The sequence below is a fragment of the Plecotus auritus genome (assembly GCF_963455305.1).
Source record: "Plecotus auritus genome assembly, chromosome: 1".
Classification (NCBI taxonomy): Eukaryota; Metazoa; Chordata; class Mammalia; order Chiroptera; family Vespertilionidae; genus Plecotus; species Plecotus auritus.
Window position 1 is genome coordinate 141,520,129 of NC_137770.1, and position 26,995 is coordinate 141,547,123.

The 26,995-nt window shown below is 42.8% G+C and overlaps 1 protein-coding gene across 7 annotated transcripts in view; it reads right to left on the reverse strand.

The window, feature by feature from the left end:
• Positions 1-26,995, reverse strand: part of KIAA1217 — a 315,669-nt gene that overhangs the window by 85,148 nt on the left and 203,526 nt on the right. For all 7 annotated transcript variants that reach the window (XM_080661410.1, XM_080661413.1, XM_080661411.1 and 4 more), the window contains exons 4-5: positions 18,280-18,478; positions 13,977-14,070 (exon numbers count right to left, since the gene is read on the reverse strand). In XM_080661410.1, coding sequence (XP_080517536.1) covers positions 13,977-14,070; positions 18,280-18,478 — 293 coding nt within the window. The remainder of the gene's footprint in view (positions 1-13,976; positions 14,071-18,279; positions 18,479-26,995) is intronic.

The following is a 26,995-nucleotide window of genomic DNA, read 5'->3' on the forward strand; positions in this document are numbered from 1 at the left end:
ATTACTTCGCAGCACAAGTCACCAGGACATTTTTGCGGCTGAGTCGATGTGTCAGTCTTCAGGAGGGGGTGAGGCAACAACAGTCCCTGCCTCTGAGTCGGTTCAGCTAGCTGTCCTGACTCCAGAGCCCTCCACCTTCAATGTTCTTCCTGTCCACCTCTTTCTAGAGGCCTAAAAGGGGAGCAGGCGGGCACAGGCAGGCAGTCTCCATTCAAAGATGCTTCCTCACTTCCAAATCAAGCTCGTGAATAAGCTCCCTGGTCCCATGAGAAGTTTTATGAGTGCACAGCTCATGAAGCAAAGAAGGAAGCGTTAAGAAGGAAACAGCCCTTTATCCACTTTCCCACATCATCTGACATTCACTGTCTTCATTTCACTCTAAGTTGTAACCAGGTCCCTGAATAACAACCAGTGTGACACTAGGTCTTGGATGCTACAGATCTAAAAAAAAAAAAAAAAAAAAAAAAATCCAAAATTGTACTAAATAATTTATCTTGAAGACAATTAAGCATTACTTATTTATTTATAATCATTACTTCCAAGATGAGTTATTGTATCTGACTCCAGACTTGGAGCTCTTAGCTCCTGGTAAGGCTGTGCATTGTCGGATTCTAAAACAAGACCTGTAGAGACAGTCAGCCTGGGTTTGAATATAAAGTTTGAATATAAACTTTGCTACCTACTAGTGTGTGATCTTGTTATTAAACTTTCTCAGCCTTTGTTTTCCAATCTTAAGATAGGTATGATAGCACCTATGCCAAAGAGTTATTACGATGACTACATAAAATACCATATACTATTTAGACCACATTGGAAAACAACTTCTCATGCATACGAACTCATCTCTAAATTGGGATAACGGTATCCATATAGTTATTCATAAGCTGATCCATGCTCACATGTACCTTTAAAATGAAACAGATTGATTTAATAGGACATTATTCTTATTAAACTTCTTTAAAAGAAATAAATGCAAAATATTGTGATTTAACTAGTGCAAGAATAAAACAGAATAGTTCTTCTCAAGTAAATATAATTTTTTTCAAATCTTTTTTCAGTCAATTATTAAACCCAATAGAAATAAAATATATCTATTATGTTATATATGTCAAAACTGTAGAAGATTTTAATGTTATTCATAAAGCTTAATTGACATTTCTTTTTAAAATGTAAAAATCAAAATAAAATCAAGAGATTTTATTTTAAAATCTAAAATGTTTTATACAAGGAAAAAAAAACAACAAGAAAATTTCCCTGGATTGTTAAAGGACACATATTAATCTCCACCCCCCATTTGTACCACGCCTTCAAATTCTCTACATTTGTCTCAGAAACTAAATGCAAGTGAGCATCTTCGTGAAAACACTGAAAACTGTCACAAAACACATAAACCGATGAGATCTGTACTAGCAAACAATGTTGACTATTTAAATCCTTTTCTAAATTATAAGGTTCAGCAGAAACTAGATCACAAGATTTATTGACTGAAGGCAGCCCAACGTAATTTAAACGGATTTTTTAAAAGACTAATGCCAATATCAAAGAAGTGCCCTTTATACAGTTAAAATAAAATCCTGAAGTGTCAGTTCCTCATTGAATCAACTTAAACACAGCAGACCTGTCTCAACCAAGAGAATGTGCCACAGACGACAAAAATTTCTGAAAATCCTTTGCTGTTACAAAAACATAGTTCTTACCTTACATCTTCCGTGAACCTTTCTTTTCTAGAAGAAACTTTCTAGACTCGCAGAGACCTTGAAACCACCCATCTCTCAAATGCTTCCAGCGCTGCCTGTCTTTATGGTGCCTGAATGCAAGGCTTGAGGTTTTTGTGTGTGTTCTTTTTTTTTTTTTCACAGAAGGAAGCTTTTAGTCAAAATATGCGGTTTAAAGGAGCAGTATCCACCCTTGTTAAAACTATTTCACGGACATTCAGAGGTTTTGTTGCTACTCTATGAAAGTTAAATCTGAGTAGGAAGGCATTTTTCCTGTCCCGGAAATCGGCATAAGTAAAACCAATGCTGAGCTAACGAGAAATGTTTCTTCCATGTGTTCGTCTGGCAGAAGCTGCAAGCCATATCAAGGAAACACGTGATGTTTATAAATACAATATGGCTCATGTTGTCATAACCTCTCAATGACAAAAAGGAAAAATAAGTGCAAGGAAAAGCAAGCAGCCACACAGCAGGAAAGATGAGATTTGTATCACTTGGAAGCTGCACATCAGATGCGCATATATTAGCCTTTCTTGCTTCTTAAAAATAAAATAAAATGTAACTACAAGTAGCGCGGAAGGAATATCTACCTTGTCCTGGATCTTCCCCGCATGGAAATACGTTTGCTTAGCTAATCGTCTCAATAAGAGTAACTCCTTACCATTCCAACAGAAATACTTTGTGTCTGTCAGAAAGACACGACAGAAAAGGGCCATAATTACATCCATTATGCATAAGTGAGTTCCATAGTGTTAACTCAAGTAAATAGCAGAATGAAGGCCAAGATTTCACATAGACTGGAACTGATGTGAAAATTATAGATGTTTGTATCATTATTGATTAGTGACTTTCTGATCTTCTATTGGACTGTAGGATTTGTGGGGACAGTTACAATACTTGGTCACTATTACAGTTGACTCTTGAACAATGTAGAACTTAGGGGCTCCGACTCTCTGCACAATAAAAAATCATATTTACTTTTACTCCACAAACTTCACTACTAATAGCCTACTGTAGACTGGAAGCCTTACTGATAACATAAATAGTCGATTGACACATATTATGTATGTTATATGTATCAAATACTATATTCTTACAATAAAGTAAGCTAGAGAAAAGAAAATATTATTAAGGAAGTCGTAAGTATGATATAGTCCCATTCATTTATTTTTGCTTTTATTTCCTTTGCCTTTGAGGTTAAATTAATAAAATAGTACCTATGTTTTCTTCTATGTAGTTTATTATTTCGGATCTTATATTTAGGTCTTTGGTCCACTTTGAGTTAATTTTTGTGTATGGTGACAAACAGCAGTCATTTCATCCCATTGCACGTAACTTTCCAATTTTCTCAGCACCATTTATTGAAGAGGTTTTCTTTTCTCCATTGTACATTTTTGGCTCCTTTGTACAATGGAATATTACTCAGCCATAAGTAAAGGTGAAATATTGCCATTTGTGACAACATGAATGGATTTTGAGAATGTCATGCTAAGCAAAATAAGTCAGATGGAGAATATCAAGAACCATGTGATTTCACTCATATCCTATCTAGTAAAAGAGTAATATGCAAATTGATCATACCTCCGCTACACCCACAAGCCACGCCCACCAGCCAATCAGGAGTGAGTATGCAAATTAACCCAATCAAGATGGCTGTGGCCACGGAGAGAGCAGGAGGCTTGGGTGGCCCCAGCGATGGAGGAAGCCAAGCTTTCCGCACACCCTGGACTCCACTCAAGGCTACAAAGTTTCAATTATAGAAGATAAATAAATCCCAGATACCAGGGCCTCTGCTTGGGTCGCCGGGGGGCGTGGCTGGCCTGTAAACCACCACAGGCCCCTCACCCAGGCCACCCTATGCCCCAAGGGAACCCCCACCCTGATCTGGGACACCCTTCAGGGCAAACCAGCTGGCCCCCACCCATGCACCAGGCCTCTATCCTATCTAATAAAAGAGTAATATGCAAATTGACCATCACTCCAACACACAAGATGGCTGCCCCCATGTGGACACAAGATGGGTGCCACAAGATGGCCAGCAGGGGAGGGCAGTTTGGAGGGACCAGGCCTGCAAGGGAGGGCAGTTGGGGTGATCAAGCCTGCAGGGGAGGGCAGTTATGGGTGACCAGGGCAGCAGAGGAGGGAAGTTGGGGGCGACCGGGCCTGCAGAGAAGGGCAGTTGGGTGGGACCCAGGCCTGCAGGGTAGAGCAGTTGGGTGGGACCAGGCCTGCAGGGGAGGGCAGTTAGGGGCAAACAGGCTGGCAGGGGAGCAGTTAGGCATCAATCAGGTGGCAGGGGAGTGTTTGGGGCAGGGGTGGGCAAACTTTTTGACTCGAGGGCCATAATGGGTTCTTAAACTGGACCGGAGGGCCGGAACAAAAGCATGGATGGAGTGTTTGTGTGAACTAATATAAATTCAAAGTAAAGGAGCGGAGGGGAGAGCAAGAGAACCCTCTGCTCTTTCAGCTCCACGGGCTGGATAGAACAGCTGAACGGGCCGGATCTGGCCCACAGGCTGTAGTTTGCCCATGACTGGGTTAGGGGGTGATCAGGCTGGCAGGCAGAAGCGGTTAGGGGCAATAAGGAAGGCAGGCTGGCGAGCAGTTGGGAGCCAGCAGTCCTGGATTGTGAGAGGGGTCCCAGATTGGAGAAGGTGCAGGCTGGGCTGAGGGACAACCCCCCGCCTCCCCCATGCACGAATTTCATGCATTGGGTTTCTAGTGTGGGATATAAAACTGAAAGCAACAAATGAACAAATAAGACAGACAAACAAAAACTCACAGACACAGACATCAGTATGGTGGTTACCAGAGGAAAGGGGGGTGGGGGGTGGGAGGTGGTAGCAAAAGATAAATGGTGTCAAATAAATGGCGATGGAAAGAGATTTTACTCTGGATAGTAAATACACAATGCAATATACACATGATATATTATTGTACACCTGAAACCTAAATAATTTTATTAACTAACTAGTGGCCCGGTGCATGAAATTCGTGCACATTAAAAGGGGGACCCAGAGTCAAGTCCCTACCCACCCACATGTGCCTCAAAATTGCATGAGACCCAGACCTGACAGCCCCCCCGCATTGGGCTAGATCCACAGACCTGGCTAGTCCCACCCTTGTCAAGCCTCGCCGGGCATGGGGAGTAGCCTCAGGTCCCCTGGCCTAGTGCCAGGATGGGGGGGCATGGCCTGAGGTCCCCCAGATGGGGCAGGGGACATGCCTTGAGGTCCCCTGTCAAGCCCTGCCAGGTGGGGGACATGGCCTGAGATCCCTTGTCAAGGCCCGCTGGGTGGGGGGGCATGGCCTGAGGTCCCCCATCATGCCCCGCCAGGCGGTGGGGGGTGCAGCCTCAGGTCCCCTGTCAAGCTCCACTGGCAGGGGGGCGCAGCCTCAGGTCCCCCGTCAAGCCCCTCTGGGCAGGGGGGTGCGGCCTGAGTTCCCCGATCCAGCAGTGGGGGTGCACCTTGAGGTCCCCCATCAAGCCCTGCTGGGGGGAGCATGGCCTGAGGTCCCCTGTCAAGCCCCGCCAGGCAGGGGAGTGAAGCCTCAGGTCCCCTGGCCCGGTGCTGGGGTGGGGGGTGCGGCCTGAGGTACCCTGGTTCAGCACTGGGAGGGGAGCGCAGCCTCAGGTCCCCCATCAAGCCCCACTGGCATGGCAGGCCGCAGCCTCAGGTCCCCTGTCAAGCCCCGCTGGGTGGGGGGGCGCGGCCTGAGGTCCCTCGGCCTGGCACTGGGGCGGGGGGAGCAGCCTGAGGTCCCCTAGGCCAGCACCAGGACGGGAAATGCACCTTGAAGTCCCTTATCAAGCCCCACTGGGTGGGGAGCACAGCCTGAGGTCCCCTGTCAAGCCCCACCAGGCAGGGGGGTGCAGCCTCAGGTCCCCTGGCCCGGTGCTAGGGGGGGGGTGCGGCCTGAGGTACCCCGGCCCGGCACCGGAAGGGGAGCGCAGCCTCAGGTCCCCCATCAAGCTCCACTGGCAGGGCGGGGCACAGCCTCAGGTCCCCTGTCAAGCCCTGCTGGGTGGGAGGTGTGGCCTGAGGTCCCCCAGCCTGGCACCAGGATGGGAAACGCACCTTGAAGTCCCCTGTCAAACCCCGCTGGGCGTGGGGCGTGGCCTGAGGTCCCCTGTCAAGCCCCACGGGGGTGGAGGAGGGCGTAGCCTCAGGTCCCTGCTGATTGCTCGTTAAGGCTCCTTAAGGGAACTTGGCCTCAGCTGTGGGTGCAGCCATCTTTGTGATGGAGTGATGGTCAATTAGCATATTCCCTCTTTATTAGATAGGATGTCATCCCAATAAATTTAAATTAAAAAAATTAAAATAAAGTCATCAAGAAGTGAAAATGCATTTACGGTACTGCACTGTAAATGAAAAAAAAAATTGCCTATAAATGGACCACACAGTTCAAAATCATGTTGTTCAAGGGTCAACTGTATATCTTCAGAATCTTGCACAAAAGCCTAAAACAGAGAAGTGGTTCTACATATAGTGGTTGGGAGAGTGAATTAGTAAAACTTCACAATAAAGGAGTCAGATTAACTGTTCTAAAATAATCACTCCTACTTTATAAGTTTGGAGGCATTTAAAATACTGGCTACCCAATCTAGAAGCAAGATTTGTCCTACTGAGTTATAAATATAGTGAAACAAGATCTGTCTTATTTAATTTGCTATCTGGAGATCTGTTTACTTTCTGCTATAGGGGAACTTAACTCCCAAGAATGAAATGCAGATATGTGTGCATCACTTAATTTAATCTGACAAATCTGTTGCTCTCATCTTAAAACTTCAGGGCTATTCACTGCTATAAAATTATATTGATAGGAAATGTTAGGCTAGATAGGCATTTGTATTTCTCATTTTGGTCAGGAACTACTTCTGGGATAAACTAGGGAATATGTTGCAAACCTCAGACATTTCCATTTTTAAGTTCTTGTACTGATCTTAGGAGAGAAGGCATTAACTGGAAATTCGTGATAGGAAAAGTGCTGAAGTGAGCCCCCTTTTCCTCCAGACATGTAATGAGAATTTTCTCAAAGCAGGACAGTGTCCAAGGGAAACACAAGGAGTTTCCTTTGAGAAGCTTAGAATTTAAAAAGGACTTGTATGTGCATATCAATACCTACAGTGCAGGCAGGAAAAGGTGAGTGTACTATGAGAGGGGGTAGAGGTGAAGTTCTGTGGAAGTCAGAGAAGAAAACGTGGTGAGTGAGGCTTGGAGAAGAGAAGAGTAAGGGGAGGTTAGACGATGACAGTAGCTTTCGAGTTAGGTCTTTAAAAATGGGTGGCACACAGACACTGATGATGAAGACAGGACTGTGGAGAAGAACAGTAGTGACCACTGGAGTGAGTAAGAAGGCCAGTTCTGAAGATGACTTGCCTGACTCTGAATCCAGCTCCACTTCTGAAAATCTCTGTGGCTTTGAGCAAGCTCCCTAACCTCCTTCCCTAACCTCCCTGATCCTCCTTCCACATCTGAAACAGAGGGATAATAAGAATTCCTTTCACACTGGGTTTTATTGAAAATCAAATGAGCAAAATGCTCATTTTTCTAAATGCTCAGCATGGTACCTGGTCCAGAGTATATCATGAATATGTTATTATGTGAGTGAAGGGAATACTGTGATGGTTGGGTCAAGGAGGGCCTTAAATGAATGGAAGAAAATTAATTAGGAGTGTTTTCTGATTTCTATTGGATTCTCTTCTCTTCCATTTCTATGGAATTATTTCATTCACCCCAGCCTTCCCCAAGTCCCAAACCAGAACACTGGCCTGAGGACAAAATGAAAATCTCAAATACATTAGGAAATGGGAACATACTTCTTCTTTTCCTTTACTTTGATTTTCTTCCCCCCTCCTTTGTTTTTGGCAGGATATCTTTTTAACCTTTTCAGAAGAGAACAGAATGAAACAAAGTCAAATATAAAAAGACACCGTAATAGAATTAAGAAGTGAAACAAATACTTTAAAAGAATATTTTATGTGTTCTAAAATCTTATTAGGAGCATCATTTCAAAACTTGCAAAACTCATATGGAAATATCAAGAACGGGAGACTGTGGGCTGAATCCAAAGGGTAAGACAGATCTGGGTTCAAACTTGACATCTGACATTTACCAGGTGTGTGGGCCTGGGAGAGACATCATTGCCTCAGTTGTATCATCTGTAAAATGGAGTCAGAATTCCTACTTGCAGAGTTGTTGACTAATTTAAATAATATGTTAAGTATTTAACACATTGCCTACTATATAGGCTCAAAAGAGTCTATTATCCTTAACTGAGGAAAACAATAGTTTAGAATGAATATTTCTTATATTCTGACTGATTCCATAAAAATATAATAGAGTTCATATAAATTATCACAATTTTGTCCCCCCAAAAAGTCAAAGTGGAATGTAAGACAAAAAGAACATGAGAGGAGGGAAAATTAAAAAGAGGATCCAGGAACAAAGCCAGCACACAAAATACACACTGCAGAATGCCTATATACTTGCTGTGGGTGGGCCACAAATTTAATTCTAAGCTTTAAAGTAGCAACACAAAGAGGGAAAATGATCACTTCCAAGACTCAGAGTGTCCATATGATAAAAATAAACTGGGAGAAGAACAACTATTTCTGGTGATGAGAACAGGAAGATATTTTAACAGTGGCTTCTCATTAATGACGGAAAATGAATAATGCAGCATTTGTAGCACTGCCACTACACTACTCAAGGCATCGTGTTTGACAAGTGTTTACACTCACCACTCGTAAGACACTGAAACTGGCTCTCAGAGGGATACAAAGATGAGCATGAGAATGGTTGTGCCTTTGGAGAACTTAGTCTTAGGGATGAGATGAACATGCATTTAAATGATTATAACACCAGCAGAATGTGCAAAATGTACCCCTAAGAGAAAGATGAATTCTGACAGAGCATTAGGGAAAACTTCACAGGCAGTCTTTCATTTGGCCTCTAAAAGCACGAGTTTAATTTTTTACACTTTATTATGGAAATTTTCAACCATAAAAAGTAGAGAAAATAATATAACAGACTACCATCATCCAGCTTTGACATTTTTCAATATTTTACCAATTTTGTTTCATATATTTCCAAAGCAAAATTTTTATTTGCTTTGCTGGAGTGTTTTAAGGCAAATCCCATTAATTGTGCCATTTGACCTGTAAATACTTTAGTACCGTATGTCTCATTTTTAAAAACACAACCACCAAGTCATCATTACAGCCATCAGAATTACCGGTTATCCCTTACTATCATCTGATTCCCAAAACATGTTCAAATTTTCCAAAGAGTTTCAAAGATGTATTTTACAGTTGATTTGTTCTAATTAGGATTCAAATCTGGCATTTGGTGTTATTTTATAGAAGAGACCTAGAAACACAATAGTGTTCCCTCCCACCATTTTTTTTCATGCCAGCATTCTGTCACTGGAATCGAGCAATTGTCCCGTCGTATGCTGAATGGACTTCTGAAAGGCAGATATGTGAGGTGGGAGAGTGCATTTCATACACTTGGAACAAGAACTGTGAGGCAGCTTTGCTGGGTGTTGGGGTGGAGAGGATACTGATCATTGGCCTGTGCTATTCTTTGCACAATGGGAAGGTGGCCTCAGGGAGATGACTTCAGAAGCAGTTGTTAGAGTGGAGTAGGAAGAGTTGGGGAGACTGGTTAAAGGCTCTTGCCTAACTGACCGATAGGAAAACAGTAAACGCTGCACCTACAGCAGGGCCGCAGGTGTTAACAGCCTGGAATGTGGAGTGCAGAGGCCTGGGTTCACATCTCAACTCCGCCATGCTCTACCAGTAACTGTGTGGCCTTGGGCAAATTTCTTAACATCCCTAAACAAATGTTTCCTAAGTTATAAACATGAGGCAATACCTGCCTCAAAATGTTGTCTTGAAGATTAAATAAAATTACTCAGAAAAGTGGTTAGTTAATGCTCAAAAAAGTTAGCTATTGTAAGAGTAGCAGTGCAGGCAATGGCCGAAGGGTCATCTGTCAGAGGCCTTGCACAGTGGAATGGTTCCGGTGACAGTAGGATGTGCTGAGAAACAGAAGCCAGGCCACTGAAGACTCACTGATAAGTCCACTTTTTAAATCTCTTCTCCCCAACCCTCAAAACACACATATGTGTACACACACACACACACACACACACACACACAATCTCTCACAAAGAGAAAAACAGGAGGAAATAGCTTGGAAGAAAAAAGAAAAGATTATGATTTTTTGTATGTGTGTGTCTTCAACAACAGGATACACTGGAAACATTGGAAGACTATCCATGTAGAGACAACCACTTGGATATTGAGCATTTGGTTCTTGAACTCTTAAGAAATGGTAGAGCCAGGGCTATAGTTTCAAGGATTATCCACACTGGCATGATTAAATCGGTAGTAAGAAAAAAATCACAAGTGAAAAGGTGAAGATTAAAAAAAAGCAAATTAAAAAACAAACTGGAAGTCCGCCTGAACACACTGAAGACCATAGAGGGCAAGAGGAAGAAAAAGAGTTAGTGAATAGAAGAGGTGTGTTTGAATGTAGGCAGGGATTTAGAAATGGCGACAGTGTCATGGAAACCCAGGTTTCTAAGGAGACTGCACAGTGGTGTCAAATGCAGAGCGCAAATAGAAGAGGTCTGGGAGGCAGCGGCTGAACCGGGTGTGAGGGACTAATTTCAGACGCAGGCCAATTCTGGGGACTGTGCTCTAAATGCAAATCTGGAAACTCTCTATACACAAGTAAAAACTAAGGACATACAAGAGGGAGAAAAGTGAATGTCGGGAAGTAACCTCAAAGTACATGCGAACGTGGAAAGGCCCGAAAACTGGAAAAGCCACTGGCGTGGTGGGCAGGAAGTCGCCGGTGGTTCCCGTGGAGAGCCACGGAATGGGATGGCTCATCTTCGAGGTGTACATTTGTGAATGACAAACCCATGAGAACACATATGGTGACTAGAGTACCATGGGAACTGAATTATCAAAGCTACTATTTAATGTAACAAAATAGGGACGGAAAGATTCAGGAGCCGGGTGCGCGCATTCCAGCAGAGAACCACAAGTCTCCTGAAGTAGGCTAGCCTCAAAACTGCTCAGTGGCCGAAACCGGTTTGGCTCAGTGGATAGAGCGCCGGCCTGTGGACTGAAGGGTCCCGGGTTCGATTCCGGCAAGGGCATGTACCTTGGTTGCGGGCACATCCCCAGTGGGGGGTGTGCAGGAGGCAGCTGATCGATGTTTCTCTCTCATCGATGTTTCTAGCTTTCTATTCCTCTCCTTTCCTCTCTGTAAAATACCAATAAAATATATTAAAAAAAAAAAAACAAAACAAACTGCTCAGTGAGTGCAGAGTGAAAACCTAGGCACGTCTTCCTCACCAAGCACATATGCTGTGCGCGGTCACCACCCCAACGTGCTTCCTGAGGAGCACTGCTACCATCAGAGCCCTGCTCTGGAGAACGACTGTATTAGACCCAGAGTTTTACATCTTCTCTTTCACAGGCAAGATATTCAATTCATTGGGTAAGGGAAGTGTCAGAGGCCACTGCAAAGTGCTGGCATTGCTGGTGTGGCGCCCCTGCATGGTCCAACCAGTGTTTTTCATGACACGCATGCGCATCGGTCATGAGTGGGCAGCTGGAGGCCCACCCCGCTGCCTCTGGGGGCTGGTGAGGGGTGAGTGACAGGCGGGGCAGGGCTGCGTGGCTGACGCCTGTGAGCAGTTTTCAAATTCCGCCCCAGCCACGCGCACATTGCAGACATACAGAAGGATGGAGCTACTCTCAACCCACCGTGCAGCTCAGTTTAGTCTACACCAATTCATCCTTGCTCTGTTCTCTGTTTCTGTTCTTCACACGAACAATGGGGCTATGCAGCTGCGCTCCAGACAGGGCTCAACAAAGCTTTCTTTCCTTTAATGGAAAGGCAGTTACATTCATCAGGAAGGAGAGAGAATTCCAGCCAGGAGCCAAGAGGTGAGGCTGAAGGAATTTCATGTCTTTTAATTTCTGGAATCTGTGGTGAGACCAAGTTGCAAACTGCAGGCACAATCACGCCTAGTTGGTTTTTAAACTGCGTTCTATTTCTCATTTCTAACTCATCTTCACTGAACCCGAAAAGCTTTTCAGTGGGTTGGGTGGTGAACATTTGTTGTCTCCTCAGCTGGGAACAACAGTTGATTTTCTCACACAAAAAATTACTGCTGAAAATAGGCTGTGGGCAACTCAGAAAGCGATTGCTTAGGGTCTCATCTAAAAAACAGAACAACTTCACCGATAAGTTCTGAATTCTAATAGGCTTTGTCCATATGGTTACTATTTGATTCTCCCCATGCTCACGGATGGCCCCTTATGCAGGTACCACATCTGCTTAAGAGTTAAAACAAGTGTCCTCCCCAGCCATAAACAAGATTTTCAGAGGCAATTCTGGGACCCCTGTGTGGGCTCTTTGTAATGGAAACAGAACTCTGAACACCATGAAACTCCAGTTCAAAGGCTAGACATATCAAACACACAGATTTCCCAGGGAGCAAAGATTCTTAAAAACGTCACTGAGAACGAGAAAAACGAAGCAATAAAAGGCAAAGGGTTTTATGATATTCAGTCCATGCTTCCTGGTTGGCAGGCCTCGATCTGTCTTCACCTGGTACTGGTTTATATTTAGAGTGAAACTGGCTAAAAATAAACCTCAAATCCTAGATGGGCTGAAGTAGCCACATAGCCTTCGCTTCAAATCACACACCATTTCTGACATAAAAAAAAAGCAGCAGTTGAGTACGTGAGAGGCCTCTTCCCCCAGAATTGTGGGTTCTGATGTCACCACAATGCCATCACTCTTATTCCAGGCCAGGGTTATGTAGAAATCCTCCCAGCACTTCCTATTGGACCTCCTGGCCTCTTGGTCCTAAACTCACATACCCTGTGTGGTAGACAGAACAATGATGGCTACATCCTCAACCCTGGAACCTGTGACTTTAAAGTAGGGAGACTATTCTGAGTATCAGGTAGGTTCAATGTGATCACAAGAGACCAGGGTTAGAGGTGTGATGATGCTATTTCACTGGGTTTGACAACGGAGGATGAGTGCTGCAAGCTGAGGAATGTGGGTGGCGCCTAAAAACAGAATAAAAGGAAAGAAAAGCCAACATCCGGCTGATGACCCCTAGATCTGAGTCTACCCATCCTGGATATCAGACCTATAGGACTGTAACATAGTAAGTCGGGGTTGTTTTAAGCCACTGACTGTGTGGTCATTCTGATGGCTGCAGCAGAAAATAAACAGCGCTGTAGGAAGCAGGGATGCTTCACCTCAGGCACTCCACTCCAGTGCTAGGAGACGGTGCCTGGCTTTCTTTGGCAATAAAACCAGTTCATTTCCTTTTTTTCTAGTTAAACTTCAGATTCCAGCAGAGTGCTAATCCTCAGAAAAGATGATATATAATAACACAGCCTCTTCTAAATTTGAGTGTGGGGGCGGGAGGAGGAAGGAGGTACAGTGGGAAAAGTTAATCTTTCTTTTTTCCTCCCATTTTCTTTCAGAGATATAACACTATTGTTAGAAACACAATCCCTTTCTAGTGGACCTGCATTAATGTGGTTTGAAAATCTGCCTTTTCAGTTTCTCTGCTCTGTTTTTTTCCTCCAAAATATCTGTGTGCTGTGAATGTTTGGATAATCTGAGATGATCTAAATGGAAAGAATTTTAGCTCCCAAACCATGCAGATTTTCATACTATGCCCTCAATCAATTCAGATAGGATTTGATAATATTTAATACACAGCAACAGCAAACAGTCCTGAATTAGAAGGTGAATAATTTAATTAGCGTGCTAAGACTTGGAATAGCTGATGTAAGAATATTAAAAGATTTTACATTCAATTATTTATGGGGTGTTCTATTTTATTGCTGTTTGTATGCTAGCTTTATTTTAATTGGAAAAAAATAGCAAGAGATCCTCCGAGTAAGTTAAGGTACTATGGATCAAGAACCCATTTATGTAAAGATTTTTCAGGATCATCTTGGGGTGAGGACATAACTAAACTCCATGCCTAAGAGGAATGAGGCTGTGTGAGGCCCTATTTCAGTCCCTTTGCCCCAAATGACCAGAAAATCTTTCTCAAGAAAACAAATGAGTTGTCAGACCAAATGAGTGGTGAGAACACCCAAAACCTGGTGGTGGGGTGTGATTTCATCAGGAGCACATACCAGAAGAAGAGGTGGTTTAACCCACCAAATAAAATTAAAAATAGAACAGGAACACTTACCCTCATGTCTCCGTTCACAGTTTTTGGCGTGTGATTGAATGCATGTGCAGGATCCTTGTTGTACACTTTGAGGAGCGATCTGTCCTGAATGTTCCTGGAATAAAAAACATCAATAACTATGGCAGACAAAGGAGCCTTACTTTGGCCATTTTCTTTGTCTGCCCATAAGAATCAGGTAAAAGACAGCAGCAGACAGTCAGCTGTTGTCCACAAGCGACCAGACAGAAGTTCTTTTACCATAGATTAGGCAAAAATAAATAAGGAAAAGGAAAATGACTTCAGTTTTTCTTTCCTTTTTTTTTTTTTTTTTTTTTTTTTTGGTTCTTTCTGTGTAGTTTTCCACCCATAGATAGAGGGTGGCATGAACTTTCTTTTAAGATGTCGAGCTAAGAAAGGTAACACTTAAAGAAACAGTAAAGCTCCAATATCTACAATATTTTCCAAGAGATTTGGTTAATATTTAAATATTTAATTGCTTACTTTACCCAAACACTCATTTTTCTGCTTATCACATGAATGCACACAAACAAAAAATGCTTTCCCCCCTTCAAACAGTTTCAGCAAGGAAAAGAATATCTATTTGCAACCCAGACAAAAAAAAAGTACCACAAAGATCAAAACTAGTATCTTTACAATGACTTTTTTTTTCCTTCCACAGTGGGTTTTAAAAAATACTTTTTTACATACAAGTTGAATGAGTGGATGCACAGGGTATTGAGAAGGAATAGCAGCAGATCAATTCTTCCACCTGTCTCTCTCTCCTTCTGAACCCAGCATTTAGAGCTGGGGAGTCAATCATACCCCAGCAAAGAACAGAAGCCCCACACCTTTTCTCAGTTCCTACCTTAACATTATTTAAGACCATATGAGTGTTTACGAAGTCCTTTTCCCTTCATATTCAGATTTCATCAGCAGAAGGGCCACTCTCAGCCTTGCCTGCACGGTGATTCCTTCCAGGGCCAGCGCGGCGGCGGGGGGGCGGGGGGGGGTAGGGGTGGAGGGCCTTGGGGGGGGGCGGGGGGGCAGGGAAGGTAGGGGGAGAGAATGTGTGCAGGAGGACGCATTCCTTTCCTCCAGGTGCAGCCACACGTTTTGTGGGCTGATCCCAATCACTGGGATTACTGGGTTATGTTTTTGTTTTAAACGGAGTGGAGAATTCTTGGACTAGTCTTGCTTCCCTCTTTTAAATATCCATCAGTAATTGCTTTGAAGCAGCGACTAGCCCAAGCTTGCACCATGGCTCCAGATTTCAAGTAGCTCATTAGAAGTCAGCTTAGGGGGGAGTGTGCAGTCCTTCTTATTAAGGGGCTAGGTTACTCTGAAGGGGGAGTTCAGAGAAGGTGAGAATGTGGGGATTCACTAAAGGAATTCACCCTGTAGCTTCGGGGAAAAGTCACAATAATGATGTAGAGAAACCAAAAAACATACTTGAGCCACAAAAAAAACCTGGTGTGATTCTAAAGGTATTTAAAGTACCTTGGTTTATAATTAATTTAGAAACATGTTCATCCAAGATGAACCAACACCAAAGGCCCAGGTTGCATTTACCATGGCAACATTTACAACACAGCATTTGAACCTGAACTCTCTGTGGCATTTCCCTAAGGAAAATATGGAGAACCCAACACAATGATGAAACAGCCAAACTTGTAACAAGTATATTCTCACTTCAAAAAATACTGAAGAATATAAAATGAAATTTGTCTCTGGGTTCAGATTAAAGCCATTGTCTTGATTTAAAATCCACATGGTACATTTTTGGGGGGAGGGGAAGGAAGGTTTTATATAATGGTAATGTTGAGAATTTATTCGGTCATTCAAATAAGATATAGTTGAAGCATTTTATGCATAAAAGCAAAGAAATAGGATAATTCTTTGGAAAAGATACATATAAAAACATTTTCTCCACATTTTAGATCCATTTTTATAAGTAAATCAAAACACTAAAAAGTAAAATTCTAGACAAATTTATAAATCAATGACTTCCCAATTAAACATTTTAAAATGAGATTTTAAAAAATCAGGCTATTAACACTGCAGCATGAGGATCAATAAGATCATCATTTTTGCAAACATAAACATATTAACTAAAAATTATCTATGTTAGAAATGATCACTTCTCTCAAGCACTTGCTTTAATCTATTTTATCAACTGAATTTGCCTGAAAAAGGATCATCTTAATTTGAAAGTTTGGGAGACCTTTCCTTTTTGTCTTCCCTCCCACTTCCTTCTTTGTGACTATGAAATGACACTCCTTTAGAATGCATAAAGGAAGTAATAGTAATACTCTGAGACTTGGGAAATGCTCTAGAATATTGGGCCTCATCCTATATAATAAAAGCCTAATATGCTGTCTAACCATTTGGCCACTCGTTATGATGCGCACTGACCACCAGGGGCAGACGCTCCGACTGTAGGTTAGCTTGCTGCTGGGGTCCAGATGATCATGACTGGGTGAGATGAGCTGGACACACTCTGGGGCCTTCCTGCAGTCCCTCCCCGACCCCGATCGTGCACCAGTGGGGTCCCTCGGCCTGGCCTGCACCCTCTCACAATCCGGGACCCCTCGGGGGATGTTGGAGAGTCAGTTTCAGCCTGATTTCCACAGGCCAGGCCGAGGGACCCCACCAGTGCACGAATCTGTGCACTGGGCCTCTAATTGTAATATAAAAATTCTTGCACGAGCTGTGAGGCACTGCATCCAATTGTTCATAATAAATTCATCAGCCTTGAGCTCCATAATCAAAAGTGGCTTTGCCTAGTTTCATGCTTATTTATTATTACCATATCTCTCAATTCCTCTAACTGCAAAATGCAGAAATTCAAGAGGAGTGTTGTAAAATGTCACGTCCATGTAAAAACTCTACATGGGATTATATTACTGCAAACATACTCTTTAAACATAACATGATTACTTCATGCTTAAGTTTATGCTTTATAAATTTCCTTTTATTGGTGACAGCCTAATTAATAATTTATTTCAAAAAACAAACATGAATTTTCTCTTACCCATGAATATTTAAACATGTTTTTTTTAAAAAGCAGGAAGGTTATGCAATGGACCCAGCACCCTCTACCTTAGGGCATGTGTCAAATTTTGAAAGCCCTAAATTGCTCATACAACTTGGCACTTGCCTAAATATGTCATTGCAATCATTGTTAGATATTTATCAGTTTACATTTATTATGCATTAAAGGCATATTTTTAAAAAGTGGTTTCCACTAATTCCATAATGAAGCAATAGGTCAGCCTGCTATTCCCACAGGGCAAGCACCCAGAAACTTAAGTTGTGGCCCAGATGAGCTGAGCAAGGAATAAACATTCTGAGGGAATAAAAAATTCTTGACCAAGAATGTGGACAGTCAGGTTTTGATTAGGTGTGGCAATGAACTGGCTGCAAGATCTTGAGTAAGTCCATTAACTTTTATGCATCTGAATGTCTGGTACCATAACATAAAAAGGCTAGAATAGTCACTAAATAATTTTTTTTTAATTTCTAAAATGCTTATAGGCTATACTAGCACCTGCTTGTTGGTGTTGATTTAAGTTCTGTTTCTCAGGCTGTTTGTCTGGGACAGATTAGATGGGTCCCGTCTGCTCTATACACAACACCACCACAGGCGATAAAGATGCTTTCATCGACTGCAGTAGCAGGAGTCCATGGAGCCTCACTTTAGAGTATATTCTACTGGGTGCCCTGGAGAAGCCCACCTGGAGGGAGATCCTTTGGTAAAGGCCCAACTATTTAAGAAACAACTGGGAAGGGAGAATACTTCTCAGCCTCTTTTCCTGTGGACAGTAGCAGATTCCACTGCTTTTATTCTGACTGGCTCATGTGAAGAATGACTCAGTGGGATCATTGCCTAAGATGTCCTCAGGCTTGTCTGTGAGGGACAGTGCAGCTGAGAAGTTGGGAAAGTTCCCATCAGAAGTAGTGTCTTCAACTCTTAGGACATTGATCAGGTCTCGCCACCTGGGCCTCAGTTTCCACAGCTCTTAGACACCTGGTGGACTGGATCATTTCTTAAGTTCCTTTCAGATGTAACATGCAAAGATCTCTGTGGGAGAAGTCAAGATGTCCTTCCTTTGTAAACCACTTCTTGTAAGTGAATTATAGAAAGCCAGATAGTGAATTCACACCTGGGTGAGATAAGCCTGCCAGGCAAGAGCAATACTTCTTCACTGGGCCATGAAGAAATTAGGACTCAATATAAACACTAGCAATGCTAAATGCAATATGGCACACACACACACACACACACACACACACACACACACACACACACGGCGTGACTACTTACCTTACATCATTTAATTCATAATAGACATTTCTGCTTTCGTCTTTGATGTAAATGGCGACACTGGGCGACTCGAGCATTTTCATGGTGAGCTGCTGTGGGAAGGCACTTACGAAGAGAGCCCGGATCGTGTCGGCGCTTGTGATTTCGTTGGGCATCCTGAGCTGCTTGGTTTCATCTCCATACTGGAGATAGAGAACCCCTGCGTGCAAAATGAGCACAGCGGTCACTCTCAGACCAAGACTCACAGGACACGCAACACAAGCTAAGCCACTTCTGTCTGGCCATGTGCAGGAAATGTTCTGGACAAGCTTGAAAGCATGCAACAAGAGATATATGTTCAGAATTTCCAAGGAATGCACTCTCTGGTTATCTCAACATTACCCATTTTTATTCTTTGGGAGTCCAGGCAGGTTTTAAAGACGCTAATTTTCAACTTTTTTAAAACCAAAAGGACAAAAAGCAAACTTCTGGCAGCCTAAATCAAAAGCCAATACTTAATCCCCTTGAAAGGTATACTTAGGAATTTGACCACATAAGGTGATTTCCACCATCCCCTCCCCCCCCCCCCCCCCCCCCCCCCCGCCCCATGTCTTTCACTAACTAAAAACCCATTTGGGATAGCCATGTGTAAGATATATAGTTTAAGCCTTTATAGTCCATTCAGAAACATTTTAAGTGGCAGTGTTACAATATTTCTGTGATCTAACACATATTGATTTAATGTTCATACCATGTGAAACTACAAGAAAAAAAGTGGCACCCTGATGTCTCAGAGAGAAACTGGGACAAGCCAGTTGCACAAATGAAAACAAGCACAGGATCACAGAATTCCTGAGTTCCAGAGGGTATGTGGCTCCCAATGAACCATGCCTTTAAGAGTAGTCATGCTCTTATAAAGTGTAGGGTCTTCCAAGATCCCGGCTGAGCTCTGCCATGTGACTTACTTTGGCCAATGGGACATTAGCAGGTGTGATGCAAAACGGAGGCTAGCTAAGTGCTTGCACACTAGAGCTTGTCCTATTGCTGAGCATGATCATGGGTTCTCCCTCACAGAACCACACTTCTGTGGAGTCCAGGCAAACATGTGGAGGCCGCATGGAGAAGAATGGGAGCCCTGACTGGTGGCCCCACTAAGCATCTATTCTACAGCCAGAACGGGCCAGTCATGAGGGTGAACCCTCTTGGTAGGGGTATCCCTCCCTCCTGGGAGAACTGCCCCCATCACATGAAACAGAGGTCATATGAAACAGAATCGAGAGCCTGGTCCAAGTTGCAGAATCATGAGCAAATAAATAACTGTTTGTTTTAAGTCACTATGTTTAGGGTCATGTGTTACTCAGGAATAGATAACCGAACCAGGGAATCAGAGATCCTGACATTCAATTTGTATCTTATTGTGAGAATCTACTGAGGAGGGACTACTACTACTAGAATAATCCTTGGCAGGAGAGATTTAAAAGCGAATAGAATATGACTTCTGGTTAAATATGGCAGTTCGTGTAACACATTTATCTCTATCTCCTCCTGACATTCCATTAAAATGACAATGAGGAATAAAAAAGCATACATTAAAGAATCAAGAGAACAGGAGAAGAAACAATAGCAGACAAGAGAAAGCTGACAACTAAGTCTTCAAGGAGACAACTCCACATAAAACTCGGGCCCAGGGGATCTCCGGAAATGAGCACCAGACCCTGAAGGCAGGAACGCACAGTGACAGGAAAGCATGAGCCCTGATTGAACTTCCTTTTTTTAATGGCACAGTAACCTGCTCATATCTCCCTTTTTATCCCACTTAGCCAAGCGACTCCCTGTATCCATACAAGACTGAAGAGATTGAACCAGATTCTGCTCACGGGCACAGGGGCAGTGGGTGAAGTGCCCTCTGACAGCATCCTGGCAAAGGGATGCCATCGCAGCCAGGAACTGGAGGAGCCCTCCAGGAACGCTGGCTGGCCTGTGGGAAGACAGTAACAGAATTGTGAGGGTAACTGTGCAGGGTCTGCTTGGTCACCATGGTGGTAAGCAGCCTGGCCCATGTATAGAGCTTCCAGTTAGGGCACCCAGCCTCGCTCAGAGATTAGCAGACTACCCGGGATTAACAGACATTTCATAAAAGCCTCTAACGTGAAAGAAAAGATGGAAATAAACAGAAAACAGAAACTCAGAAGGGATGAGACAATCCAAGAAAGGGGGAATATTTGGAGAACAAAAGTGAACGCTGGGAACCATGACAGCAGAAATTAAACACATTCATTGAAAAAGAAAAAGTTGATAAAAACCTTAGAAGTGTAGTAAAAAGACCAAAAGATGGGAAAAAGGTGAAAACCAATAAGAAAAATAGAGAAATTACTTCAGTGCATCCCAATACCTAATAATGGAGATTGGGATAAAAAGAGATCAGGAAAAATAGAGAAGTTTTACAGAAAGTATATTAGACCTCCCCCATCCCCAACTGAGGGACATGAGATTGGAGATTGAAAATATTCATGAAATGCTCAACACACTCAGGCTTGTCACTGAGACACTCCAAGTGGCAGGGAAAACAGCGGTTCTCACTAGCCCAGAGGGTGGGGAGAGCAGTCACAAGAGAAGGGTCAGGACTCAGAAAGGCACTAGAGCTTTCTCAACAGCAACCAGAAATCAAAGACAATGGAGAACAGCCTGGGAAATCTGGGAGGAAACACTTTAGATTAGGCTTGTATCCTTCCAAACCATCAACTGGATATTTATTAAAGTCAGCTTCTCAGTGAGGCCTTTCCTGACCACCTTATTCGTTATTTCAGCATCCATTTCCCCTAACAGTTCATTCTCCCATCCTTGCTTCATTTCTGTTCTTGAGCGTTTTTCACTCTACAGTTGATGCTTGAACAACGCAGGGTTAGGGGTTGACCACTACACAGTTGAAAATCTGAGCATAACTCTTGACTCCCCCAAAGTGTAACTACTGCTAGCTTACTGCTGACCAGAAGCCTTACTGATAATAGAGTGGGCAAAAGTGGTTTTACAGTTGTGAGTATGCGAAACACAGAGTTTATTCTTGTATTATTATTTAATTATATTTTCCATATGAACATTTGTAAACCTATTTTTGCCTCACCCTGTCTACACAGTTGATTAACACATATTATTATAAATATTATATTCTATATTGATATGCTAAACTAAGCTAGAGAAAATAAAATGTTATTAAGAAAATCATAAGGAAAATACATTTACAGAATTTATTGAAAAAATCTGCATATAAGTGGACTCACACAATTCAAACTGTTATTCAAGGTTCAACTGTATAATTCATATTTTAATTATTGTTATTTTTTATCATCAGTCTCTCCCTTTAAAATGTAAGCTTCATAAAGTCAGGAATTTTTAAAAATGTTTTTGTTCACCGTGGTATTCTTAGTACCTCTAATATGACTTACTATAGTAGGTTCTCAGTAAATGAATGAATGAATGAATGAATGGATGGATGAATGAACAATTTATTAGTCATCCAAAAGGAATGTTCATTTGGGGTCTAGCTGAACTATAAGGGCTTTGGCTACATGATGTAAACAGCACAGTGATCTCCTGCCCACTTTGTATACACATTAGAACTACATTCTGAAGCGGCTCTTTCCTTGACTGGAGCAGTCCTTTCCATTCAGTGTAAACAGTTCAACTTCCCCTCTCTGCCCATCATAGTTTTGACCCTCAGCTTCTTCAAGGGGTTAGTTTTCCAGAATATCCATGCTGTTACACATTCTTCAGAGTGCAGAAAAAACCTTTCAAGCCTGTCTGATCTCAGATTGTGCAACGTTTTTGTCCCAAAGGGGAGATGTGGTGGCTGCCCATGTGATTGCTAGTGCCATATCAAAAGGCCAAAGCCATTCCTGAGGTTGGGGCCCCAACCATGCTTGGGCGAGGCCCCTGCCCACGGGCCACTTATGGCCTCACTACAGTCAAATATCATGGCCTCACCTCCCCAAAGAGCCTGGCTTTCATTCCCACATCTGCAATCTGTACGTGTGTGTGCTTTAAATAGAATTTGTAGGCTCTGAGTAAAAAAAAAAAAAAAAAAAAATTGGGCCTACACTAAGGTTACCTCAGGGTCTGGCTGGTGCAGCTGCCAGCTGGGTACACAAGTCCAGTTACAGATCATGACAATCCGGAAAGGATGGGGAAACGATGCCTTTGTAAACAGAATAATCTTTTTACACTTGATTCAGCTTGGTTTCTCAATTCAGGAAAGGGATTTAGAAATGCTTAAAATCAGAAGGAATGCTCTTAATATATGATGGCATTTTACTGGCACAGTGATGAGAATCAGCACGTGCTGGCATACTTCCCCAGCGCTGAGTTTGTGCTGGCTGCTCCAGATTCACAGAGAAAGTCTAAAGACTTTGGATCATAAACTATTTCTTTATGAAGAAGGAAAGAAGTCAGGGAAATGAATTTATAGGATGTCTGCTATGTGTCAGAAACAGGACGCATATACAGCAGGTTCTCAATAACATTAAGTAACAACATTGATGAGATGCCCTAGGAACTTAACTCTTGTTTATATCAATTGGTTTCATTGTACGTCATTCTGCTTCAAGTTGCAGAACCTATGAATGATGTTAAGCGAGGACTTCCTATATTTCATTTAATCAGCACAGCTTCTCTCCAGATCGATGTTATAGCCCCACTTCACAGATTGGGAAAAGGAAGCTCAGAAGGTCCCAGTAACCTACCTAAAGTTACAGCTAGTAAATGACTTAACTAATTTATATATCCAATTGCATCCATCCACAGGACAAATTATAAACAATAATATAAATGGAGCCACTTTTAAAAATGGAGCCAGAGCTGCCATGCCACAGGCACTACCTTGCATGTCTTACACCTCAACTCTTGGAATGCAAAAACAGGACAAAATAACCATTGGACTGGATCTAAGGCCACATTGTGTTCTAAGATAATAAGAAAGCAATTATGATGACTACTGGGCTGAAAATTTAAAACACTGTTTAGAATTAACATCATATGTTATCTACACCAATACAAAGGCCTTCCTTCTATTGATGTAATTATTCCCATTCCCTTTCTCATAAATAGCCATTGCCTGTGCCTCCTTATTGGAATATTATTTGGCCTTCTGCCTGAATTAATAATTCCAGCATAGCTATTCTTATTGATCTCAAGTAAACACTTGTTTGCCTCTCACTTTGAAGGGCCTTTTTATGTTTCGGTTAGGACCATGATCTCTCTCTTGAAGCATACAGCCTAAATAACCTTCTGCATTTAGTCACATCCATTTCCTCTAACCTTCCTGTCTGGATGATCTTAGCTGTCCTCACATTTTAGTTTGGCCATCTGCTTGAAGATATTGAGATGTGATGGGGGCAGCTTGGAACAAAGACTCCTTAAAGTCAACTGGAATAAAAGCTGTCACACAGTCAGACAGAAACAGTACACATGATGGGATAAGTGAGGAAGGCACAGAGCTCGGAAAGCAAGAGAGTTGAAATGAACCTCACAACACGTGGGAGCCCTTCTGAGAAGCCTGGACACTCAAGGGTGCTCCAGCTCGATGGCTCTGCAGAGGCAATGTGCATTTTTTACCAAGAGCATTTGGTCACAATTTTACAAAAAACAAAGTGCACTTGGCAGGTCACGTTTGCATCACACATCCTCATAATCTTTTAAATCTCAGAACAGTTCCAGAATGTGGGACATTTTCCAAAATATTCTTTATCGTAATATGACATGCAAAGATTTTCACAGTGTGATCTTGCTGTGCACTGAATGTTTTTGTTCCTCCAAAATTCATGTTAAAACCTGAATCCCCAATGTGATTGTATTTCAAGGTGGGGTCTAGGAAGTAATTAGGTCATGAGGGTAGAGCCCCTGTGATGGGATTAGTGCCCTTATAGGAAGAGGCACAGGGCTCTCTTTTTCGTTCCATCCGGGATGCAATCAGAAGAGCCATTTGCAAACCATGTTCTCCCCAGACACCAGATCTGTTGGCACCTTGATGTTGAACTTCCCAGCCTCTGGAACTGTGAGAAATACACTGTTGGTAATCTACGGTAATTTGTCATAGCAGCCTGAATGGACTAATACAGACCTCAACCTCCCGTTCCAGCCTTATTACTCACATCATGCCTCATTCCTAGAGCACTTGTAGTTGTTCCAGACCTCTCACTGGCTCAGGTGACTTTCCCACCACTTTTTTGAATGGCACCCCCATTACCTACTCTGAGCGATCTTCCCCAACCGCTCCTCCATCACTTTTTCATTAAGATTTGAGGAATTAATTTTTCTCACATGTGCTTACATTGTGTTTTACTGAAATTGAAAGCATGGCTTTTAACTCTGCATTATTATTAGTTGTATTCACCAGATGGTATTATATAGTAGAGTACTGGGTACAGAGTAGATGCTCAAATATCTTTTCGTTGAAATGAATTCAATTCTCCATGTAATGCAGCCATACTAATTGACATGTGCTTGCCTCCTGGGATGCGTTCTACAGTCCCCCTAAACAGCATTTTCCATAGGCAGATGATGGTGACAATTCCAAATGACATAAATTCCTCAGTTTCTTCAAATCCAATGTAAGATTATATAAATCAATACTTGAATTACAATTATGGCAAATGGCTAATGCCCTAAAAATATAAAGAGCTCTTATAATACTTTCTGATGGAAGCTAACAGTTTTCAACTTAATAAGAAAAATATAAATATTAAAATAAGATAGTTTTTTTGCACCTATGAAATTGGCAAATGTTTTTACAATAAAATACAGAGTGCTGTCCTAACCAGTCTGGCTCAGTGGATAGAGCGTTGGCCTGAGGACTGAAGGAGTTCTAGGTTCTATTACGGTCAAGGGCATGTACCTTGGTTGCGAGCACATCCCCAGTAGGGGGTGTGCAGGAGGCAGTTTCTCTCTTATCGATGTTTTTAACTCTCTATCCCTCTCTCTTCCTCTGTAAAAAAATCAATAAAAAATATTTTTAAAATAATACACAGTGCTGACAAGGGTTGGGAAAATGAGTTCTCTCACATACCATTGTTGGAAAAATAAATTCATACAATTTCTCCAAAGGGCTATTTGTCAATATGTGTCAAAAGTTCCCAAAATATACATATGGTTTGAGCCAGTAATTCTAGTTCTACACATTTATGCACAAAGATGTACTTACTAGGATGCTTACTAAAGCATCACTTATAAGAATAGTATGGGCAAGTTTTAATATTAGGGGATTCATTTAATAAATCAATTTCATAAACATATTCACTGGAACATTACATTATTAAAAGGAATTCTAAAAGAATATGGCAATGAACAAATATACATTTGTTAACTGACAAAGTATGTTATAAAACAAAAAGGGACTATATTTTTAAAAATCAATCACCTTGATGGCAGTGAGGAATCCAGGTTTTGTGGCCTGAAGCTTATACCGTTTTGCAGGACCTCTTTAAATAGCAGAATATCAAGTTGGAAATATAAAATTCAGTATGAAAGTTAATTATTTATTTACTAGAGGCCCAGTGCACGAAATTCATGCAGTGGTGGGAGGGGGGGCGGAGGGTGCTGTGTCCCTCAACCAGGCTTGCACCCTCTCCAATCTGGAACCATTTGGGGGATGTCTGACTGCCGGTTTAGGCCCGATTCCTACAGGATCGGGCCTAAACGGGCAGTCGGACATCCCTCTCACAATCCAGGACCACTGGCTCCTAACCGCTCATCTGCCTGCCTGCCTGATTGACCCTAACCACTTCTGCCTGCCAGCCTAATCACCCCCTAACTGCTCCCCTGCTGGGCTGATGGACACCTAACTGCTCCCTTGCCAGCCTGATCACCCACAACTGCCCTCCCCTGCCAGCCTGATTGCCCACAACTGCCCTTCCCTGATGGCCTGATCGCCCACAACTGCCCTCCCCTGCTGGCCTGATGGCCCCCAACTGCCCTCCCCTGCTGGGGCCTGATTGCCCCCAACTGCCCTCCCCTCACAGCCTAATCGCCCCCAACTGCCCTCCCCTGCCGGGGCCTGATCGCCCACAACTGCCCTCCCCTCACGACCTGATTGCCCCCAACTGCCCTCCCCTCACAGCCTAATCGCCCCCAACTGCCCTCCCCTGCCAGGGCCTGATCGCCCACAACTGCCCTCCCCTGCCAAGACCCACCTCCTCTGCTGGGACCCGCCTTCTCCATGTGAGGTGGCAGAGACACTGGGACCTGCCTCCTCTGCGCTGCACAGAGCCATGGAGCCCCCAGGCCTCACCGTGCAGAGTGGCCACCGGGCCCCACCTCCACTGTGCATGCAGCCATCTTGTGGTGGCCATCTTGTGGCGGCCATCTTGTGGCAGCCATCTTGTGATGATGTCATGCAAGGGCATTGCGTGAGGGCATGATGCCACCTAGGCTTTTATTATATAGGATAGGGGTCTGAACCTAGCTTGGTTTCACCAAATGAAATAGTAATACTATTGAAGTGAGCATCCCAAAGCATTTCCCTAAAAAATGCTTTGAAGAATATGTTGATGACTTCTGTAATTCAAGCTATGTTGAAGACATGAATGTCAAAGATGCTGATTTCTGGTGCTGTGACCCTATTCATCCCAATGGCTCCTGCTGCCCTCTTACATGGATTGTTAGAAAATTGTCTATAAAGAATCTATAACACAAAGTCCCTACAGAACTTGCAACAACATCAGCTGAGGCAATAATTTAGTCTTAAAGG